General features: G+C 37.9%; 1 protein-coding gene across 2 annotated transcripts; it reads right to left on the reverse strand.

Annotated features, from left to right (window-relative positions):
* Positions 1-251: 251 nt before the first annotated feature.
* Positions 252-15,155, reverse strand: AMTN (amelotin). Of its 2 annotated transcripts, XM_008693180.1 has the most exons (9): positions 15,084-15,155; positions 14,913-14,981; positions 12,535-12,621; positions 10,697-10,762; positions 9,694-9,783; positions 5,800-5,835; positions 4,281-4,307; positions 1,452-1,716; positions 252-763 (listed from the first exon to the last, which is right to left on the reverse strand). In XM_008693180.1, the coding sequence occupies exons 2-9, from the start codon at positions 14,964-14,966 to the stop codon at positions 753-755; spliced, it is 636 nt and encodes a 211-aa protein (XP_008691402.1). In that variant the 5' UTR covers positions 14,967-14,981; positions 15,084-15,155; the 3' UTR covers positions 252-752. The 2 variants fall into 2 exon arrangements, with proteins under 2 accessions (XP_008691402.1, XP_008691400.1); XM_008693178.1 differs by lacking the exon at positions 252-763 and having other exon boundaries at positions 1,358-1,716.
* Between the last annotated feature and the right edge of the window lie 7,496 nt (positions 15,156-22,651).

Genomic DNA, 22,651 nt, shown 5'->3' on the forward strand with positions numbered 1-22,651 from the left:
CAATCCCTTCCACTCCCTCCCACTCTGATTGAACTGCAATTGTCTGAGTGATAAACTTAAATCAGATGAAATTCTACTTTTTAGACATGTTTTGAAGCAAGAGAATCACCTTTGGTGATTATTTCATGTCATTTCTCACTTTTAGATACACCTAAGTTAGGCAATACATGCCCAGGTCACTAATTCTGTACATGAGCAATCCAAGGAAAGGCAGTATGATTTCTAATTCTTTGTTTCCACTTCATATTTTACATGTGCTTATAGAAAATTAAAGTTGTGGCTCTTATGGGAGAGAGTGGGTCATTAGTTGGGTGTGAGGAAATCAGAAATTATCCTTTCATTGCTGAACATCCACTCCATGACTGTAGTACTCCCTACTCCAAAGAAAGTCCTCCATCTGCAGCAAGATCTAAGTGTCCTGAGGGAATGTAGTTTCTGAAAGGGACCCCCGTTCTATCCCCAAAGAAGAAAAAGGGTCAGTTTCAAAATACGTTTAATATGTATATCTTCCAGGTCCAAGGTGACATAGTGTTACATTTCGCAGGCAAATTTATCCATTTAATTATTTTTTTTCAGAAGTCATTTTTCTCTAGGAAGAGTATGTTTTCTGAAATTTCAAGAAAGTTAGGTAAACTAAGAGTTTCTTCTGATACTCTCTAGTGTGTCTCCATCTAGCCCATGATACGACCAGTGAAAAAGATTCGCATGGATCAGCCCGTGTGAGGCGGCTTAGTGGAAAAATTTGAAACAGCTTACTGAATTCCTGGAAGAAAATAAAACACTTTTTAAAAGTAGGTAAAAGCATATTGGATTTAAACATTTTTACTTGAGATCAAACTTCTTTTCTGGGAGCAAGAGTGTCAATATCAAATCATTCTTTTGTCATTTCCAAGGATGTTTGATTCTAGACATCCTTACATGTTAAATGATTATCTCTGCTTGTTGGTGCTTAACGAGGTTAGTTTTGCAACATTTCTTAAGTCCCATCTTTAGAGAACAACATATGTGTTCACCTACTGTGCTAACTCCCATCTATGACTAGTGGCTGCTTGCAACACTATGTTAAGAAGGTTCTGTGGCTCATCCATGATCAGTGAGTGGACAGGAGTATAATGATAGATTAACTGTATCCTCTGTGGGCCTGTATATGTTTGGGGGTCAGAGGGAGATGAGAAAGGGAGAGCACAGTCTGTTTGCAAAGACTTCCAGATCCAACCTAAGACAGAAAATATGTTATGCCAGCAATGAAATGTCTCCTTTCTGGGTTGATAACAGTAGGATTGGTGGCCCAGTAAAAATATTCCCTCACATTGCAGGAATCAATTGTGAGTGTTAGGTAAAGGGGATCCCTGATTTTATTAGGAACTGTATTGGTCAAGACAAGAGAAAGAACTCTGTTTCCACTCTGCAGATGACTTTCCTGAGGCATTTTCCTGGCTCAGAGAATTTACCATTTGGAGGCCCAGCAGTGGTTTCCTGGGTAGTGTGCACGCCCCTTTGGATGCCGGCAGGGGCGGTCGCTCCAAAGTCATCGTCTGTGTCGCTGGGAGTTGGGGAGAAGCCCTCCGGAGTTCCCTGGATGGCAGGACTCGCTCCTGCTTGCCCTGCAGGAAGGATTCCATTCTGGGCATCTGGATTAGCTGGACTGGTAGGCAGGATGGCTCCCGGGAACAGTGGCTGAAAAAGGAGGCCTGTGAAGATTTGTGGGGCCACCGGCTGGAAGGAGGAAAGGAAAAGGCAAACAAAGTCAAAAGGACACATTTTAATACTAGTCAACCAGCTTTTCTCCTTTGAGGGCAGCAAGCTGGGGCAGGAAAGACAGGATGGAAAGGTAGAGCCAGAGAAAATAATAAAGATTGGGCATTCCTCGGAAGAAATGCCTCCCTCTTCTGAGCAAGCCTGATGCTGGTTTCACGACTACAATTCGATGCTGTATTTTATTTTCCTCAGAAAGGGTAAGTCACAATCATGGGAGAAGGAATAATGAATAGTTTGTTCATTTCAGGTATATTTGGAGGTAGAACTAAGGGAGGAAATCCACACAATTATGCTGGGTTATCGTTCTGCTCTTGATTTAAATTATTGTCTCTCTTTTGCCCAGAATTTTTTAAAGTAATTTAAGAGACTAAAAATTAATGGAAAAATTGATTACCCAATCAACCCTCATCTCATGATTTGCATCTCTTCGAGTTTCTTTTGATTTATTTTTTGAAGGCATTGGAATATTCAGTCCGAAATACTTCTCTTGTCAATTCTTCAACCTGTATATTCCTTGAGGTTACTCAATGAACTCCTCTGTGTAGGTCTGTCAATGATTTGCATACAGGAAATAAATGTCGTTGCTGCCTACATTTATTTTTTTTTCCTAGAATAAATTACTGTAAGAAGTTCCTCCTAAGAAGAAATAATTTACACTGGATTTGGAGAAAGTTCAGGCAGGGACTTGTTTTCTGAAACCCCTCAGTTCTCAGGATGTTGACGGAATAAAAAGGGTTGAGGGCTCCTAATTAAGATACAGGTCAGTTTCCTTGAGCATAGTTCCTCATTGTTAGTTTGTATACGAACCTCCTGAGAAGTTTGATTAAAAGGTAATTCCCAGGCTCCACTGTTAGAGAGATTCTGACTGAGCTGATCTAGGGCAGGATCCAGAAATCTGCATCTTTTATCAACCCCCGTAAGTTGTCTTGATTTGCCGGTCCGAGACCGCAGTTTGGGAAACACCGTCTTAGGTTTGCCAGGTGCCAGTGCCAGAATTAGACTTATGCCGGAAGACAGACAGGAGTGGAGTATAGATGTGTTCAAGCAGGGGGTCATGGCATTCATAGATTTGAAACAAAGAAGGTGGTCATGCCCATCATTAAAAAATAAGAACAAAGCATAGACTAAATTACCAAGTGCATTCTATACAGTGAGGGTAAATACTATTTTATGAAGTGTGTGTGTGTGTGTGTGTGTGTGTGTGTATGTTAGCTGCATGAAAAATACAGCTGTTAATGTGTGTTTTACTTTTAAAAAAGTTTGAAAACCACTGGTATAGTGGATAGAAAAATGACTTTCAATCTAAATCTACTATTTCTTGACCTTGGGGCCTAAGTAGCTTAAGTTCTCTGAGCCTCAGGTTCGTTATCTATAAAGCTGGGTTAAAAATCTATGCTTCTTGGTGGGGACTAAGGAGGGCACATGTTGTGATGAGCACTGGGTGTTATATGAAACTAATGAGTCATTGAACACTACATCAAAAACTAATGATGTACTATACAGTGGCTAATTGAACATAATAAGAAAAATTAAAAAAATTAAAAAGCCATCATTAAAGAGGAAAAAATATATTAGTTTTGCTTTAAAAAAAAAATCTGTGCTTTGTGCCTGGCAGACTCAGTCCACAGAGCGTGCAACTTTTGATCTTGGAGTCATGAGTTCAAGCCCCACGTTGGGGTAGTTTACTTAAAAAAAAAATTGTAGTTCATAATTTGGTGAGGATTAAAGGCAATGTGTGTAAAAGATCTACCAAGGTGCCTGTTACACAAAATTGGCTTAATAACTGGTAGATGTGGGTGTTCATGAACCATTGTTGCAAAACAGCCCCATTACTTGATTTTATTTGGGTGCAATCTAGCAAATTTCTACCTTTTTCATAATAGAACAATTTAAAAGAAAACCTGTCTTCCCAGATATTGCCTCGACTCTTAACTTCAGTGTCATGTTTAGATACCACATTAATTCAAGTCATTGTTTCCTAAAAGTGACTTACGGGGAAATGTATAGAAGTGTCTAACGGTAAGATGAGTTTTATTTAAGTTCAGCCTCTAGTTATTCATGTGTACAGGCAAGAGGTCATCCATCACTATAAGATGCTAGAAAAAGAACATGTTTTCCTATAACAATTAAAAATTCAAGCCAAGAAAATTAATCTTTCCTGCAATAAATACCAATATGTATATTATTCTACACTGCATGTTTTTAAATAATTTATAATCCTAGAATTTAATCATATACAGTTTAAAAATATTCATTGAATTTGTGGGTAGAACTGAATCTAATATCAATATATGGAAAACAAAAGCTAAATCAAATTAATGGAAAAGTAGCTGGAGAAGGAGAGTGAAATCCTCAGCTAGACAAATGTATCTTAATGCAAGGATCTATAAAAAATGTTCAGTTTACAGTACAATGCTCCAGGTTTAGGGGTTGTGGTCAAAAGCTATTGTGTGGGGACAGAAAGCAGGACTGTGATAGCAGTGAGAAGAATTTGAAATGCTAGTTAATTTTTTTTTTTTTACCAATTCCTCTGAGCTTAGGATAGCACCCTAAAAGGAAAATAATAACACAAGTTATTAGACAAATTTTAATATATTTGAGGCAAAATATGTATAACATAATTTAAAAACTTAAAATACTTGTAAAATTTGTAAAGAGAGATTTTAAATTTTTCAACAATATTTTAACTGCCTTTATGACTTGTTTCACGTATTTCAAGTCAGCATATGATATTGGACTGCTAATACCTAATATCTGAGTGATGTGAAGTCTTCCACATTTTAAAAGTTGTACATTTTTCTATTATTACGTAATACATGCGCATTGGAGGAAACTTGGAAAATTCAGAAAGCAACAAAGAAAAAAAAATGCCATCCCATCATACAGAGTTCGATGGATTTTCTTCCAGATGTTTTTGACACGTTTCTTTTTTACATAATGGAAGCTATTTATATAATTTATAGAAGTCATTTACATAATTTGGGTCTTACTTTTTCTTTTAATAATACACCCACAATCATTTAAACTTACTAGTGACAAATTCAAATAAGTGTATTTTTTGAATAGTCACAAAGGATTTGCTTTTACATTGCACCATCTACTCAATCATTTTCCTTTTGTTTAAATTTAAGTTGCCCCTGATTTTTTTCTCTACCACAAATATTATTATTTTGAGGAATATATTTGTAAATAGACGTTTGCTGTATTTCAGATTATTTCGCTAGAATGTGTTTCCAGCTGTGGAATTAAGAACTGGTATGAACTTGATATCTGAGTCTGCTTTCAGAAGTAAAAACTACCACCTGATGCGTGTCCTATATGATCTTGACCCTCGGTTATTTTATCAATGATCTTACAAAGGAAAATAGAGAGAGAGGAAAGTGTATCATTTTTAGGGAAAAGATACATAGTTAATAAATAAATTTGAGATTAAAAAAGAAATCCCTGAAATCATTAATCATTAGATCAGTCCCATTAATTTATTTTCTTCTTAGCTGTATGCTTTAAAGGATTGACTGGTTCCCCTGCGACATTTCCTAAGTGGGTGATTGTAACTGAATAACTGTATCTCCAATTACTCGTCTTCAAATTAGAAATAAAAATATTACCTTCATATGTCGTTTTGAATACTGAGATAGTATATAGCAAATAATACAATACCTCAAAGAGTGCCTGGTGCATAGTAAATGTTCAGTCAGGGCTAGCTCATTGTTATCAGTGTTCATACAGTACCAAGTAAACAGGAAACTTGGCAACTATCTGGTAAATTGAGGCAGGATGACATATTGCACACTAAGAGATTTAAAATAAAAATCACGGGGCGCCTGGGTGGCACAGCGGTTAAGCGTCTGCCTTGGCTCAGGACGTGATCCCGGCGTGATGGGATGGAGCCCCACATCAGGCTCCTCCTCTAAGAGCCTGCTTCTTCCTCTCCCACTCCCCCTGCTTGTGTTCCCTTTCTCGCTGGCTGTCTCTCTCTCTGTCAAATAAATAAATAAAATCTTAAAAAAAAAAATAAATCACATTACAAAATAATCTTACGTGGGTTCCAAGGTGTGCTACAATAACTGGCAACATCTGAAAAAGAGTGAAAAATTCAATTAAAAATAAATTCAAAGGTAAGTTCTAGCACATGATACAAATACTGAGATTTTCTGAAAAGTATATCATATTCATTGAACAGTCTTTGTTACCAGTCTATCAACTGTAGTCATAGATAGAGACCCATAGAGTTGGTTGGGAATTGGAATTCATCTAATTTGTAAAAAGCAGATTAGACCCAGAGAGATTTAGAAACTAGTCCAAGGCAGCACATTCAGGAGGTAGAGATTACTGAATAGGATGAGAAAAAATAATTTTGGTCTCAAGCTATCTCCAAACTGAAAGTTATTACAAGTAATGATAGTAAAATGCATGTTTCTTTTATATGGCATCTCAGAAGATTAAAAATGGATTTTTAAAATACAAAGGTTTATCAAAGAATATATGTTTAGTTTCATAATGGTGACCTGGATATTTTGGGGTTAAAATAGAGCACCGGTAGAAAATTATGGATGATATTCTATCATCTTGATACTGGCAGAGTTCTTAGAACTAAGTGAGAAACACTTCACTGGTCACCGACAGCCACATAAATGTTAGGAAGTTAAAGTTGAAAAGATTTGGGTGAGGTGTTGGCATGCTCTGATACTCTAGGAACCAACCTAGAATTTGTCCAAAAGAACTAGTGTTTTAAAGTTTATTTTATTTCTACAGAAATTCACATAATGTCATAAAAGTTATCCAAATGGGAATTTTAATACTAACCAACCCAAAAGATGTGAAAGTCTTATGAAACAGACTCTTAACTTTATTATTTCCCAAGACAATTTGTACAGTAATACCCATAATGCTGAAAGGTACATACATTTAAGTATATACATTTAATAAAGAGCCTTACCGTCAGTCAGATCCTTGGCTGCTGACAATAAAAAAACCGACTAATCTTCAGAATCGTGATTGGAAAGTAGGGTGAAGGGAAGGGGCACTCAGGATGTGGAAAAGAGCGTAATTGAGATTTCTTCTTTAAAGGCCAGTTAGAAGGAACAAAAAGATGTAAAGAGGAAACCACACATGTGTAAATAAAAAGTGTAATAAAAGATGATTTAGTTATTCACCAATGTAACAAAAAGGAGAAAAATTTTTTATTAGTTTTTGGTAGAGAAATTGTTTGAATAAAAACAGCGAACACTGAGTGTTTACTGTGTGGTAGGCACTGTTCCAAGTGTTCTATGTTTATTTGCTCATTTAATTGTCATAATAGCCCTAGAGGTAGGTTCTATTTTAATCCCTATTTTAAATCATGAGGAAAATGAGTCACAGAGTGGTAAATAACTTGACCACACACGTAGTAACTAGAGAGCTGGGATTTGACCAGAGTTCTGCGGTTCTAGAGTTCACCCTTAACTACGTTGGCCTTGCTTTGTTAAATGAGAGCTGTGGACAGGTGCCCAGGTTTCTGGCTGAGGATGTAGGCCACTCTGCCTAGGGAGACACAGGATTGGAGGGGCTGAGGCTGTACAGGAGGTCAGGTATGGGGACCCTTGGTGGGGGCATATCCTGGAGACACTGAAGAATCCCTACTGAGAACGGGGATTGATTTACATTATTGCATATTGGGGAGCATGCAATATCGAACTCTCTCTGCTGAACCTTCAGTGACATCTACCAATGCCTTTGACACCAGTAGATTTTTTTTTTTTAAGATTTTATGTATTCATTTGAGAGCAAGAGAGAGTGAGAGAGAGAGCACAAGTGGGGTGAGGGGCAGAGGGAGAAGCAGACTCCCCACTGAGCTGGGAGCTCGATGAGGGGATCCCAGGACTCCAGGATCATGACCTGAGCCGAAGACAGATGCTTAACTGACTGAGCCCCCCAGGAGCCCCTCCAGGGGATATTCTTTGGTGAATATGAAGGTGCACTAAATTGGGCTTCAAGGTTAGAGCTGGCAACAACTGAGACTGAAGCTGGGGAGTTAGCATATGGATTGTATCAGGGTCATGGGTTAAAGAGCTTCTCATTTTATTTGCCTGTATCTCTAGTCTTTTTCAGAGGATCACTTTCATTATTAAGATACATAAATAAGCAGCAAATACTTTGAGTGAAGGCCCTAGTATATCTGTAAGAAATAAACATGATAGACAAGTAAGTATACATCTCAATACTAAAAAAGAAATGTAAAAAGTAGTTACGTCACAGAATTTCACAAATACGAATAAGTGAAACAGTATAGAGTTTCTTGTGTTGTTATCTTGGACAAATGAAAGTACAAAGAGAAGTATTAGTTGCACATGATACAGAATTTAGATTGCGTAGCTTCAAATTGTTTTGTCAATTAAACTCAGCTTTGATTAGAATTACTAATTAGTACAAGCTTGCTCTTATTAGACCTGGAGGTGTCCACAGTGGTAGGAAGATGGTAAGAATATATTGGTTCATTGCTGTATTCGTGTTTCATAATTTGGGAATGTGTATTAAAAGTCTTACACTTTTGTATGTCTTTGGACCCACAAATACTGTTCCTAAGAACCGATCCTGAGGAAATAATTATTGACATGGTCAAAGACTTATTTAAAGGATGTTCGCTGTAATATTGTTTACAGAAGCAAAAAGTTTGATGAAAAAAGACCAATTTTTGCAATATGGTGGAATATTAAGTGATAAATAAAAAGTTTTATAAGTGAATATTTCAAAATACAAAGACCATTCAAAATACATTAAGTAAAAAAATTAGGTTATAGAACATTAGACATAGTAAGAATATAAATTTTCTTTAAAAAATATACTTACATGTGTAGAAAAAAGGACTGGAAGGACATACCCTAGAATGCTGACCCTGTTTAGTTCTGGCTGGTAGGATTATGGGTGAATTTTATTTTTCTTTTTGCTTTTCTGTATTTTCTTAATTCTCTATAATTAACACACAATATATGTAATACATAAAAAAGCTTCTACAAAAAATTAGACCATTGCGTGGGAATGATAGGGCCTGAGTTCATGTGTTAGAAAAAGTTACCTATAAACAACTTAGTCTAACTATAAAGAGATCATTGTGCTTTTCTCCAGTCTTCAAGCTATTTAGAGAAGTTTCAAGAAGGTAAAACTTGGCTTTGTCTGTAGTTAAAATGCAAGACTTCTGATAGGAGTGATGCCCTACGTATACCATTTAAAACCTAGTGGGAGAGGGTTTTTCGGGTTTCTTCCTGAAAGCAAGTAATGATGGGAGGGGAGAAGGAGCTAGAGAGTCGTTGGGTACTTGAGAGGAGGCTCTCAAGTACGAAGCAAGCGTATAAGAAAGGAGATTAGATTTGCTGGAAATAAACTTTACCCATCTCAGTTTTTTCTTTGGGATATTTCTGGTCACCCAGAAAGTCTTCTATAGATGATAGCGAGGTAGAAAAGAATCCTGCTACCTCTCAATTTTCCCCCTTATATTCTTAACTTTTTAATCTTCCCCAGCACCTCACATTTTCCTGTTACCCATTTCAAATGTGTTCTAGAGAGGTTATGGGGTGGCGTGCTCAGCTTTCCCGGTGAGTTTTCATCAAGACTAAATTACCAAAGATGTTCTATGTTCAGTTGAACATTCTTCTGTAAATTTCTGGGTAAAACTTTTTTTTTTTTTCAGATTTATTTCTTTATTTGAGAGAGAGAGAGAGAGAATCTCAAGCAGACTCCCCCCTGAGTATGAAGTCAGATGCCTAACTTGATCCCAGGACCCCGAAAACATGACCTGAGTAGAAACCAAGAATGTGACACTCAACCCACTGAGCCACTCAGGCGCCCCTCTGTGTGAAACTTTTAAGAACCTTAAAAAAAGTTCTTTCTTTCCCTTTGGGCTTCTACCTGATAGAAAATGCTCCCCAATGTTAAACTGAACTCCCATCTTGAACTTACTTGGGGTTGCAGCTGCTGTTGTGCGTTCAGTCCCCCCAGGCTCAGTGGGAGGGTCTGGGTACCAGGTGCCATCCCTGCGGCCGGATTTAGCTGTAGGACAACAAAAAAGATTGTCATTGTGTTGTTTCAGGTTGAACATTCAAGAAACTGAAATGTATTTACCAAATGTAAAATATGTTTAAAGGGACGATTTGCTACGCGAATATGTACATTTACTATGCACACATAAAAAACAGTATGTGATATACTATTGCATTAGGAATTAGGTATAGAGATGAAGTTCAGGGCCTTATTTAGTCACTAGTACAACCGTGAGGTCCAGGAGTAACTTTTCCCATATGAATCCATTCTCTTGTGGATTACTTTGATGATTTTATCCTCACTTTCCCCTTTTGACTATAATAACTACAGTCCTTGAGATTTTTTAATAGCTTTCTTATAAAGAAATTAATTTCTTCATAGGCCTCCCCATAAAAATGGTGAGGGTCGCAATGAAATATCTAGTCTGAATACAGTCTAGTACTATGTTTAAATCTGACCACCTTAATCAGGAAAGGAATTTATTGCACTTCCTCTCCCAAACAGAGTGAACTATACAGATAGTCCATGAGAAGAATGAAGATCTTTCTACCCCTTCTAGTTAGTTCTACTTGGGGTGATGATAGTGGTCACAAGGTTTGTGTGGGTGTGTGGACATTGTAGGGGCAGTGAGGAAAATATGTTGGAGAAATGTGCAGCAGAGCTTGAAGAAGAGGTAAGAAGAACGAAAGCGGTTAAAGACGTGAGAATTTGATTAATTCCCTTAGAAGCCCTTTTGCTAAGAAAAACTTTTTATCATGTACTAAATAGCATCCCATGCTCTGACTTTTCTGTGTTCTCTTTTAACTTATCTACAAAGAGTATATACGTGTGTGTGTATGTGCGTGTGTGTATTTGTGGGTACACTCAACATTAGGTATTGTATTTAACAGTGGATATTCAAATGATATAAAAGACTACTTACCAGCTGCAGATCTGACCCCAGTGTGAACATCTGCGTCAGTGGTATTAGACTTAAAGAGGGGAATACCTGTGGGGGAATTGAAATTGATGTGAGACCAGAGCTTGTCTGTTTCCACTCCATCATGCTGTCAATGGCAGATGTCCTCAAGTGTCTATACTCCCGTCACAGGTGGATTTAGGATGAAGGTAAATGGAAGTGAAGTTTTGGGGCCTCTCATCAGCATTGACCCCTTCTGTGGCCCTCAGTGGTACCCTAGCAATGTGTTGAGTTTAAAAATGGGTAATTGGCCCTTATTTCTTATCTCGTAATAAATTATCCACAATGAGATACCACCTCACACCTGTCAGAAGAGCTACAAGTAATAAGTTAGGAAACAACAGATGTTGGGGATGATGCGGAGAAAGGGCAACACTCTTACACTGTTGGTGGAATGCAAACTGGTGCAGCCACTCTGGAAAACAGTATGGAGGTTCCTCAAAAAGTTAAAAATAGAGCTACCCTATGACCCAGGAATTGCACTACTAGGTATTTACCTAAAGGATACAAACACAGTCATTCGATGGGGTACATGCACCCCAATGTTTATAGCAGCAGTGTTCACAATAGCCAAAATATGGAAAGAGCCTAGATGTCCACTGACAGATAAATGGATAAAGAAGATGTGGTGTATGTATACAATGGAATACTACTCATCCATAAAAAAAAAAAATGAAATCTTACCATTTGCAACTGTGTGGATGGAGCTAGAGGGTATTATTCTAAATGAAATAAGTCAATTAGAGAAAGACAAATACCATAGGACTTTGCTCATATATGTAATATAAAAAACAAAACAGATGAAGATGGGGGAAGGGAGGGAAAAATAAAATAAGATGAAACCAAAGAGGGAGACAACCTTAAGGGACTCTTAACTATAAGAAAACAAACTGAGAGTTGCTGTAGGGGAAGTGGGTGAGGGGATGAGGTAATTGGGTGATGGGTATAAAGGACGGCACTTGACGTAGTGAGTGCTGGCTGTTATATGCAACTGATGAATCACTAAGCTCTACTTCTGAAACTAATAATACACAACATGTTAATTGATTTTAAATAAAATAAAAATAAATTATACATGTTAGTATTTAATTTTACATATCTAATTTTGTCTTCTTTTTCTTAAACAGCATCCTTAAATTGTACAAGCTTCAGGTTCCTTAAGGAGTGAGATGGGGTCCTGTCTTGAGTGTTCTCTAATGTCCATAAACTAAAAAGAGAACTTTAGACCTTGGTGTTACTGTACTATTTCACAAAGTCTAGATGTAGGTAAGGAGGGATCCTTTAGCGTTGGAGTGGGAAGTGCAGAGCTAGTGTTGGAGTGAGAAGAAGGGGAAGCCAAGAGACAAGACAGTTTTCAAAAGTCTTTATGCTTTGAAGAAACAGATTTTACAGTAACATCAACTCATCAGTAGAATGGAACTGAAGAAAATTGTAAGGAAATCCAGTTATTTTTATAGAAGTATCTTAATCCCTGCTCGCTCTGGCAGATACCGCATAGGCTTATGTCACAGTATTTCAAGGCATTGATGACCAAGCTTTGTCAGTAGGTGTGGCTATTGCTTTTCAGAGTTTACTACTGGTTGCTAAACCAAATTATTACTGAGACAAAAAGAAAAAGAATGAAGATGTTTTGCTTTTCCTGCTCAAAATTTTCAAAAAGTGTGTTGGCTTCTTTTCTTCCCAAAAGAAAGCCTTTCTCTCGTTTAGCCATAAGACTGTGTGTAAAACTTGATTTTAAATTCGCTAGTCTTACCATGTTTCCCTTGTTGGTCTGCAAATGTTCCCCGTTGTAGGACTCTTACCTGATTTGGCTGCTGCTGGTTTAGTAGTGTTGCCTGATGCGGAGCCGGTTTGGTTGGAGGAAGTCCCAAAGCAGGGTTGAGCTGCGTCTGTGATAACAAATACTAGATGAGGCAGGGATGGGTCTGAGGTTTTGTATCCATTTATTTCCAGGATGTAACAAGCTGTCCCAAATGCAGAAATGTCTGCCTTTAGGCTCTGTGTGTTTCTGGAGTAGTTTCAATTCCCTGGGAAGTTTCATGTATGATGGGAGATGGAATTGTAGAGTGGAAAGATGCCAGAGCAGAGGGGTGTGGTGGGAGGGATATAGGGTGGGGCTGGGCACATGGACTTCAGGGGGCAGTTCCTAGGCTTCCTTCTCTTTTCTGTAACCGCCTTCCTCCTTTTCCAAGACATGAAATACATAATCTGCACCGCAGCTCTGTAAACATTTGCTTGATTCCCATGCCTGAAGACAAGCCGCCATACTTCTACTGCAGTTTCATGAAGCTTCCTGCTTCTGCCTTGTGCCTGACAAGTCACTTCCTGTAATGGAAATTCAATCTCCTTCCCAGCCTGGGTATTTTCCTAGTGTATTAAGAACTGAACTGTAGGGGTGAAATTGTCCTTGACACCCATATCATCTATCTAATCATCATTGATTCATTTTTTATGCCTTTATGATAATTCAATAAATTCATTTACAAATAATAAAAAATACCTTGTCCATGTGTCCTGAGTTTTCATGTGATAAATATCACTACTATACCTTGTAGACATGTCAGTGTTACACCCCACATCCCCTGCTCCACTAGCTCTCCAGCTGCTCTCACATCATCAGCTGTTAGCAATCTGCTTTAACCTGCATGCCACTCCTCAGTCAACCTTGAATGATAGCTGTGCGCCTGGAAAGTTTTATTTATCTTGAGTTTTCACAAATTGTATGGTAATTTCAATATGCTAAAGACACCCTATTTAGAAGAAGTTTTTGGTAAATTTGTTCGAAGTGAAAAATCCATGTTTTACAAAAGAATTACTAATTTACCTTGTTTCAAAAATGTATTTTTTGCAGACAACTTCTTTAAAGAAGGACATAGGTATATTTGGAGTGAAATAAGAAGGAGATTGGTTTTATCTCCTCCCCATAAGATCACCCTGTTCATTTTCATAGAACTAATCATAGTTATAATTTATAGCTTAACATTTCTTTAAAAAATCATTTTTAGTATCTATAATCCTTGCAAATACTATGAAGGATCGTATCTTTTTTCCTCCCTACTCACCATTGTATTTTCAGCACTAGCACAGTATCTGGTACATAGAGATTTCAATAAGTATTTGTTGATTGTATGGATGACTATAGACATGTCAAGGGAGTTTAACTAAGAATGGTCTCTGTTTGTTCTATTTCCTTCCAATTTTTTGGAAAGATTCCTTCCAATTTTTTCTCTATGCACATACGTAAGCTCCTCAAATGGCCAAAGGGAAATCCACTTAGAGATCCAAACCACCCACATCTAAGTCTATAAAATATTGGAGGACAACTGGAGTATGTGTTCAAACATTAGTACTCCTTTCTTCAAACACCTATTATATGTTATATTTTTCAACATTCTAAGTAAAAAAGTTGGCCACTGTGTAATATTCCCTGGCTGTTCTGCACTTGTCTTCTTAGAGTTTATATAGTCACATAATTTGGTAACCTTTTTAGGGCTTATATCGTCTACAGGTTTCATGCTTCCAATTAGGAAAGTCAGAAAATGTTGTTTACCTCTTTAGTCATGAGAAAATAACCGGTTGCCATGAAAATCTTAAATTCTTTTTGGAAAGTAAAATAATTATCCTCTTTGAGTAGATTTAATTTAAGGCATTCCTTTTTTTCCCCTAGTTTCTACTCCACTGTTCTGCCAAAATAATTGAAATTCTATCACGTTAGAGTGGATGCTTTTTAAAAATCTAAGTATGTTGATAGTATTAGCATTAATGATTTTTTAATTTTCTCTTTTGCTGGGGCACAATGCAAGACAAGACTAAAATATGTATGATGCAAATTATTTTAAAACTTGGACTGACAAGATCATGAATTTGAATTTCAGACTGTGTCACAGTAAAAAAACCCTGAAATGTTTAACCAGCAAATGAAGATGCATGATAAGATGCGAGGCTGGTTGGCACCATTAAAGATTCATTTAATGTTCAAAAAAAATAAAAATCTAAGTATGTTGAAATATGCACTGTCACCTTATTAGTTTATCATTTTTCACCTTGGAAAATAAAAACAGAGAACTAAGGGGTTGGGTCACAGGACAGAGCAGTGTTGTAGAGAGAGGAAGAAAGCTGGGTCTACAGGCAGAGGTGCTGCTGAGGCTGGCTGGCGATAGAATAAACACATTGCACTTACCGGTAATGACCGAGTTGATCCTAGAAGATAAAGTAGTAGAATCAGAGTCTTCATGTTTCAAAATGCTGCCTATAATAACAAAATAGTGTCACTCTTTCACTCTATTTTTTCCCTTTTCAGAGAAGATATTTTTTAAAAAGTTCTACTTGAAGTATGATCAATTAATGTTACCTTTCTCCCCACTCCACAAAATGTACAGGTGAAAGGCTATTCAAAGTCCAGTTGATTGCTCCAGTGTCTGTGGTGAATAATTTTATCCTTTGATGTGTCGTAAGTTTGTAGAAGGAATTTAAACTCAATTCCAGGAGGCTGGCAACTGAGAGTCCAATCAGGACTTAGCTGTCTGTGAAATCATTTGGTTTCTTTCATTTCCCAACATTTCATTAGGTGAGTTATTAGCTGCAGACATCATATTACCCAATGTCTACCACTTGAATAGAGGGTATTTCAGGAAGACATACCTTGTGCAATTAAAAAAAAATGCAGACAATAAAAAAAATTACAATCCTCTTTCACCTCCTCTCCTTTCCAAATGACTTCCCAGGTGTATCTGTTTTGTCATGTTTCTATGAACATATAAATCAAACATCAGAATGTATAGCTTTGTGCATAGTTAAAAAAATTAGGCCTGTTATGTATTGCTTTGCAACTTTATTTACTTGACAAATAATGGACAACTTCATGTGTCAGTACATACAGATTTATTTCATTTATTTAATGTTATGTTATATCACATAACATTTCTTTTAGATGGACATTTCGTCCATTTCCACTGTATTTTATAATGATAAAAATGGAACAATGAGCATCCTTATAAAGCTTGTCTCACAGATGTGGGGGTATTTCTGTAGGTTTTAGTCCTAGAAGTGCTGAATTAAAGGATATCTGTTTTAAATTTTGATAGATAAGGCAGAATTTCCATCCAGAAATGTTGAATGGTATGCTTTATTTTAAATGAGGAAAAAGATACTGAAACTTGAGCAACATGCGGGTGCCCACGGAGGTCTGTTTCACAACAAAAAACAGCTAAGTGCTCACTGTGGGTTTTCAGGGCCCCAGGCTGCATCGGGAGCTTTTGAGATCTGCTACCTCTTCAATGATGTTTTTATGGAACTTGGTTGGGTCTATTCAACAACTTCTGAGTACAAATCAATGATGAATTTGTGTCATGACAGAATTTCTCATGGAAGGCCACTGTAGATTTGGCTGGTTTTAGGGTCCAGAAAGTCTGTCAATGGAAAATTGTCTGAGACAGTGAGGCATTCCAAAGAACTTTTCTGTAATTATTCCCTTCATGACACAATTTTTGTTATTGTCAGGTAGGAATGGGAATACTGTCTAGGAGGGGAAACACAAAGTTTAGCAAGTATATGCTTGGTAAGTGGCAATGATAGGAGCATACACAGGTACGAAGGAGAGCATGGCTAATTTTGTTGGGGGCAGAAAAGCACAAAAAGCTTCACAAGGAGGTGATCGTAAGCCGGGTTTTGAAAGATTAAAAAAGTTCATTGAGAAAGCAAGCAGAGCGTCTGGGCAGACCAAGCCTCCAGGTATGGAGGGATGATGTTATTGTTTCCTATCACTGGAGCAAAATGGAAGGAGGGTAGAAGTGGAAGACGGGGTTGGAGAGATACCTAATTTTAACCTTCTGTAGCATTTTGTTTGTTTCTATTACTCATATTGGCACTTAATTAGACATTATCTTATAGGGCTCCTTCATTATTTTCCAATTGTATGTTTCTCTTGAAGTGGGTGAAGAGTCCTTAAGGCCTTGTCTTATTTGTATAGTGTCTTTTATGTTAATAACATTGCAAAGCACCAGATGGTCACCACATGTCAATGAATACATGGTAGAGGTTATACCATAGAGAGCCGAAGCAAGGTTGAGGTGAAAGAAAACTTCAGAGAAGAGATGGTTTTGTTTTTTTTTTTAAAGATTTTATTTATTCATGTGACAGAGACAGCCAACGAGAGAGGGAATACAGCAGGGGAATGGGAGAGGAAGAAGCAGGCTCCCAGCAGAGGAGCCCGATGTGGGACTCGGCCGGGATCACGCCCTGAGCTGAAGGCAGACGCTTAAGGACTGCGCTACCCAGGCACCCCAAGAGATGGGGTTTTAAATGGATTTGGAGAATAACTATTGTTGGTGAGACAGAGAATAGCCTAGAAAGGAAGTGAGAGTGAGAGGAGCAAAGGAACATTAAGGATTAAAGGATGTAAAAGGGAAGCAACTTTATGTTCTCACAGGCTTTCAAAACATTCGTTCATTCCTGTATCCAGTCAACTCGTTCTTCCAACCCATAATTCAGCATGTACTCACTCTGTGTTCTGCTAGCATTGTTTTCGTCCCTGGAAATGGAAGTGAACGGAAGGGGCAAAAATCCCTTCCGTCATGAGCTTACATTTTGGTGGGGGGAACATTAAATGTTCAAGCAGCCCATGTGACACCAGGGAGTCCACTTTCCCTGGGCATTATTTTCAATGCATGTGTGGGTGGTGGGTGTCCTTGAATTTTTTTTATATTTCTTTTGGATGGAGGCTGAGTTGAGTTTATGGCACTGTTGTTTTTGGACTTGGGTGTGGGGACTTGAGCTCCATCTCCAGCCTAGAGTACAGGGCTAGTGAACAGCTCATTGGGGCTGAATCACTGTGACTGTCTGGGCATCAGGTGATTCAGGGAACCGAAGGTGCATCCAGTTCCTATTGCAGACATGCCTCCAACCCCAAGTGGGAACGGGACACGCCCTAGCTCGAAAGCTGAGCAGTCAGTGAGATTTGGGAATGGAAACATGGGAAATTCAGAAGGCTGAGTAATTTCTTAGACAAAAAATTTTAAGTCTGAAAGCAGATAGCTTACAATAATATAATTATGGAGTTGAGTGTCAAGAAATATGTACTATAAAAGGAAAAAATCCCTAAATCATTATAAAACAGAGACATCAGCAAAAACAGTGAAGTAATTTATTTTTCTGAAACAACTTAGGATATCAGCATTCATTAAAGTGTTTTATGAGCTGCAGATGACATCTTTTGGACCTGTAGGTCTAGACATTTCTTGATCTTTCTAATTGGTTTTAGTTTTATTTCTTTGAGTTATGAACCTCTTTGATACTCTGATTGAATCTACACACCATCTTCTCAGAGAAGTGCACATATGCTCATGAACACAGTGTATATCAGAAAACTGTAGAGGTTTCATGGGTCTCCTGATAGCTCAGATTAAGGGTCTCTGGTTTATTTTTTTATTTTACCTTTTTTTTTTTTTTTTTTTTTTTTTAAGAGAGAGAGTGCATGAGCCGGGCAGGGTGAGGGGCAAAGGGAGAGGGAGAGAGAGAATCTTAAGGAGGCTCCAGGCCCAGCGTGAAGCCCCATGCAGGGCTCGATCACATGACCCTGAGATCATGACCTCAGCTGAAACCAAGAGTTGGATGCTTAACCAACCAAGGCACTGAGGCACCCCAAGAATTTCTGGTTTAGAAGAATCTTTGTGGAAATGTCTAGTGATTTATGTGATCCTTGAACTTTTTAGGTTTTCTCTAGTCAAGCAATGCACTGTCTTCCCAACTCCATCATACCCAGTATGTGGGAAGATCTGAAATTACCCATACCCTACGTTCTCTTTGTGAATCCCAGTCTAAGACCCTGTTTGGCAGTGAAAGAATAAGGCAAACTGGAAACCTCTCTCTCCTACCACCACTTGATAATTCAGCCACAGGGTTCAAAGGATTTGAGACACATGATGGCTATTAACTCTACTGATAACTTGACTGAATAAATCAAATAAATGAATAAGTGGAAACTAGTCAGCATTCCCTGATGCATGGTAATTTCAATGATACGTATTAAATATAAACCTAAATTTTACTGGGCCAAGCGTTATACTAGAAGCTAAGACACAAAAGTGAATAAGACAGAATCCCTGCTTGAATTCTTATGGGAAATACAGCAAGTATCTGATCACTGTCCAGTGTACAGATGAAATGGAAGTGTGCACTAGAGGTCAGAAGACAGTCTTAATGCATTTTCATCTTGTTTCTCTGCACTTTTTCACGGTATTCCCTCTGCCTGGGGTCTCACTTTTCATCTCTGCTGTCGATGTTCTATTCATCCTTAAAGATCCTTCTTTATACTACAATCTCCATCAAGTCTCTCTTTCTTCCCTAATTTGGAGTCAGCCTTTTCCCTTTCTGAAAGCTTCTGGGACTTTCTTATTTATTTTATTCTGCTTTGGCTGATGCTATTGTTATTTGTGCTTATGTTTCAAGATGTTAGATTCCAAGTTAAATCTTGTCACTGTAGCATCCAGCAAAGTATTTTGCATGTGGTAGAATAATTAATATGAGTTGAATTGAATTAACACTTGCTTGACTTTGTCAATTTACACAATTCTTTAAAATTGTTGACCAGTTCATACTATCCCAGAAGAAATTGGGGCATATTCTTAGAAATCTGCAGAAGAGGCACTTTGTAATGGAATAGTTTTGTGAATGCTGGAAGGACAGCCACTAAATTAAATGTACCTAAAATTCTGCTAAATAGAATATAACTATAAAAGTTTTTACTAATCTTTTGAAGTTCTGTTCAGATTAGGCATCAGAAAAATATGTCCAGACTTCTTGGCAGAGTGAGTTGTCCCTTGTCAGAGGTAATAAAGTTCAGTACGTAATGTCATTATAAATGCTGGATATGTTATATCAAAGTTCTATATTCTATAAGGTTGAGCTCAATGGATTATGGTAAGATTGTACTCTGGTTATGTAGAAAAATTTCAACTAAATATTAAAAGTATATACTTAGGGATTTAAAAAAAGTAAGCTTGATTGTAGATGATTTTCTAAAATGGAAAAGAATGTCCTGCAAATGGCAACAAATGGAGATGCTGAGGCGGGATAAGAGACACAGTACTAGTGTCGTGGATTAATTAGTAATTTCAGTGTTTGGATGGTATGATGGTTTAGATAAGGTTCTGGGACAGTGTTGGGAATTTATGTAGTTTCAGAGTCCATACGATACTGCCAATTGGGTAGTTACTTTCAGTTTTGTCAAAGTAATTAGGAAAATAGTTTCAAAGTCGAATGGGAGGTAAGTATATGATTCTGTGATGCCATATGGAGACTGTGTTTCAAAGAGGCTGGTGCTGGGTATTAAGGAGGGCACGTATTGCATGGTGCACTGGGTGTTATATGCAAGTAATGAATCATGGAACTTTACATCAAAAACTAGGGATGTACTGTATGGTGACTACCATAATATAATAAAAAAATATTATTATAATGAAAAAAAAAACCAAAGTTAGATGCAGAGTCAGTGTAAGGTTGGGTGACATTACAGAGATGCTTTGTTTCAAAGTCATTGGTGCCAGCTTCTGGGCTGGTTTGCTTTATGGTTACAACAGATGTTAGTGCGGGAATTATAGTTGGAGCTGAGTTGCACATGTGGTGTTGATGGTAGAAGTTTCTTCAGAAGTAAGGTAGCAGAGGCAATGAAAGTTATAGTAGTGGTTTGTGTTCGAGGGAGAGAGTTGAAAATGAAAACAAGAGATCCTAATGTGGGCTTGGATAGAGGATCACAGGAGGGAAAATTTCATTTTGATAACGTTGAGTTTGTCCAAGCCTCTTGTTGATTTGTGGATTTGGATGGAGTTTGGTGAGATCAGATATTTTTTGAGATAGCTTTGGACAAGACTGAAATTTATGTTTTTTTTAATGAATAACAGATTTTAGAAAATATTTTGGTAGAGGAGATTTTGATCGACTACAGGATTTTGTATAAGGTTTTGTAGAGCAAGCATCTGATTAAATAGCTGGCATAAGAAGAGCTTTGGACAAGACAATTCTCTGCTTAATAGCTGTTCTCGGATGACAATAAGGAAAGGCTACGCCTGACAAAACAACTGCTTTTGGATGCATTTTAGATGGGTTGGCTCTTTGCTTATTCGTTATTCTTCAGCGGTTTTGTGTACATCCAGGTCTTAACTAAACATCGGTCTTTGGACCAGCTATGGACACGGGAATGCTTTTCTGATAAGTTAGTTTTAGAAGAGTTCGTTTAGAGGCAGCTGTTTTTAGGATGAGTTTTGGATGGTTCGTCTCTTTGTATATTAACTTGTTTCAGATGAGTTTGTTTGAGGTAGCTCCTTGCTGAATAACTTCTTTGGGAAAGAGAATTCTTTGCAGATCAGCTTGTTTTAGATGAATTTGTGTTGATCCAGGTCTGGGCTAAACGGCTGCTTTTGGATGAACTTTGGACAAGAAGCTCTTTTCTGACAAGTTGGTTTCAGAGGAGCTTGTGTAGAGCTAGATCCTGAATGAATAGTTGTCTGGGATGGATTTTGGGTGTTGATTAGCTGGTCTCCAACAAATTTGTATAGAGCCAAGTCTTGGCTGACCAACTATTTCTGAATGAGTTGAGGATGGAGCTATTTTCTTCTCATGAGCTGGTTTGGGGAAAAAAATGCATACATCAGACATGTATTGAGATGAATTTGGACTGAATGCAGATGAATCAGGTTATGCTCTGTTTGGTTCTAGCTTTCCTTCGCTTATTACCATGGGATTGAGCAGAGAGAAGGATAACCATAAGAAACTATCATTAAATCTTAGAGGAGAAAAAAGTAAGTAAACTGATGGCAGCATTTTTTATTTGACCTGCAGTTTATGGGGGGATCAAAGCTAGCACTCATCTGTCTATTTAATTTAATTTTGTAGGATTTTCTTGATCAAATACTCCAAATAGCTTTTATAAAATATATTTTTTAAAGATTTTATATATTTACTTGAAAGAGAGAGAGCAGGAGCCAGAGCGAGCAGGGGGGAGGAGCATAGGGAGGGAGGGAGAAGCAGGCTCCATGCTGAGCAGGGAGCCTGATGGGGAACTTGATCCCAGGACCCCGGGATCATGACCCGAGCCAAAGGTAGATGCTCAACTGACTGAGCCACCCTGGCACCCCTCCAAATAACTTTTTAATTGTGTTTTTAAATCACCAGATATCAAGGAGGTGTTGAAGTGTCAATTGTTAGCTTCTTGACCAATCGTTCAGTCTAGGTAGTTTATGTTAATTGGTTTGAGAACCTATCGATGTGGGATGGGGAGGAATCTCGTCATGGGGCTTGTTTTAGTGGTTAGTTTCCCCTGTGTCCTTATCCCCTTACCCTAAGCCCAAATGAGTTCTAGTCTTACAACTAATTATTTAAAAATATCTATTGGGTATTTACTATTTTTCAGACACTATGCTAGACAGTGAGGGTTGAGCTGGTAGATTCTCAATTTGCTATCCCTGATGTACAATGAGAAAGATGAGGCCTAAGATTCGGTCATGCCACAGGCCAGCATCTTGAAGTGTGGATGGAGGTAGAGTACAAGAGATTGAGAAGGAGCAGCACCTTAGGAGAAAAACTTGGAGAGGGTGGTTTTATACAAGGCAGAGTAAGAGTTTGCAAAAGTGACAAAGTGACAAAGTGTGGGGAGTTGCTAAGAGGTCAGGAACAGCAATGACTGAAATATGTCCGTTTAAATTAGCCACAAGTAGGTCAATGGTGAATGGAGGAACTGGTCGTGGGGTAAAAGCTGAATTAGAGTATACTGAGGAGTGGGAGATAAAGAGGTAGACACAGGGTGGTGTGATGTCTGTAGATAACTCAGCCTTTTGAAAACGTCCACTGTGAACTAATGAAGAAATAAAGGAGAAAGGCCCTGGGAAGGCAGGATATTTTTGTATTTGGAGCACAAACGGAGGGATT

Source organism: Ursus maritimus, unplaced genomic scaffold (assembly GCF_017311325.1).
Source record: "Ursus maritimus isolate PB19 unplaced genomic scaffold, ASM1731132v1 scaffold_8, whole genome shotgun sequence".
NCBI classification, from domain to species: domain Eukaryota; kingdom Metazoa; phylum Chordata; class Mammalia; order Carnivora; family Ursidae; genus Ursus; species Ursus maritimus.

Excerpts from the sequence above, each read along its gene's own strand:
- AMTN (XM_008693178.1), bottom strand. The coding sequence starts at position 14,966 with ATGAAGACTCTGATTCTACTACTTTATCTTCTAGGATCAACTCGGTCA. Across the intron at positions 9,784-10,696 it reads TGGGGTCAGATCTGCAGCTG|CTAAATCCGGCCGCAGGGAT; the intron begins GTAAGTAGTCTT and ends GTTGTCCTACAG. Across the intron at positions 1,717-4,280 it reads TCCTAAGCTCAGAGGAATTG|CCGGTGGCCCCACAAATCTT; the intron begins GTAAAAAAAAAA and ends TCCTCCTTCCAG.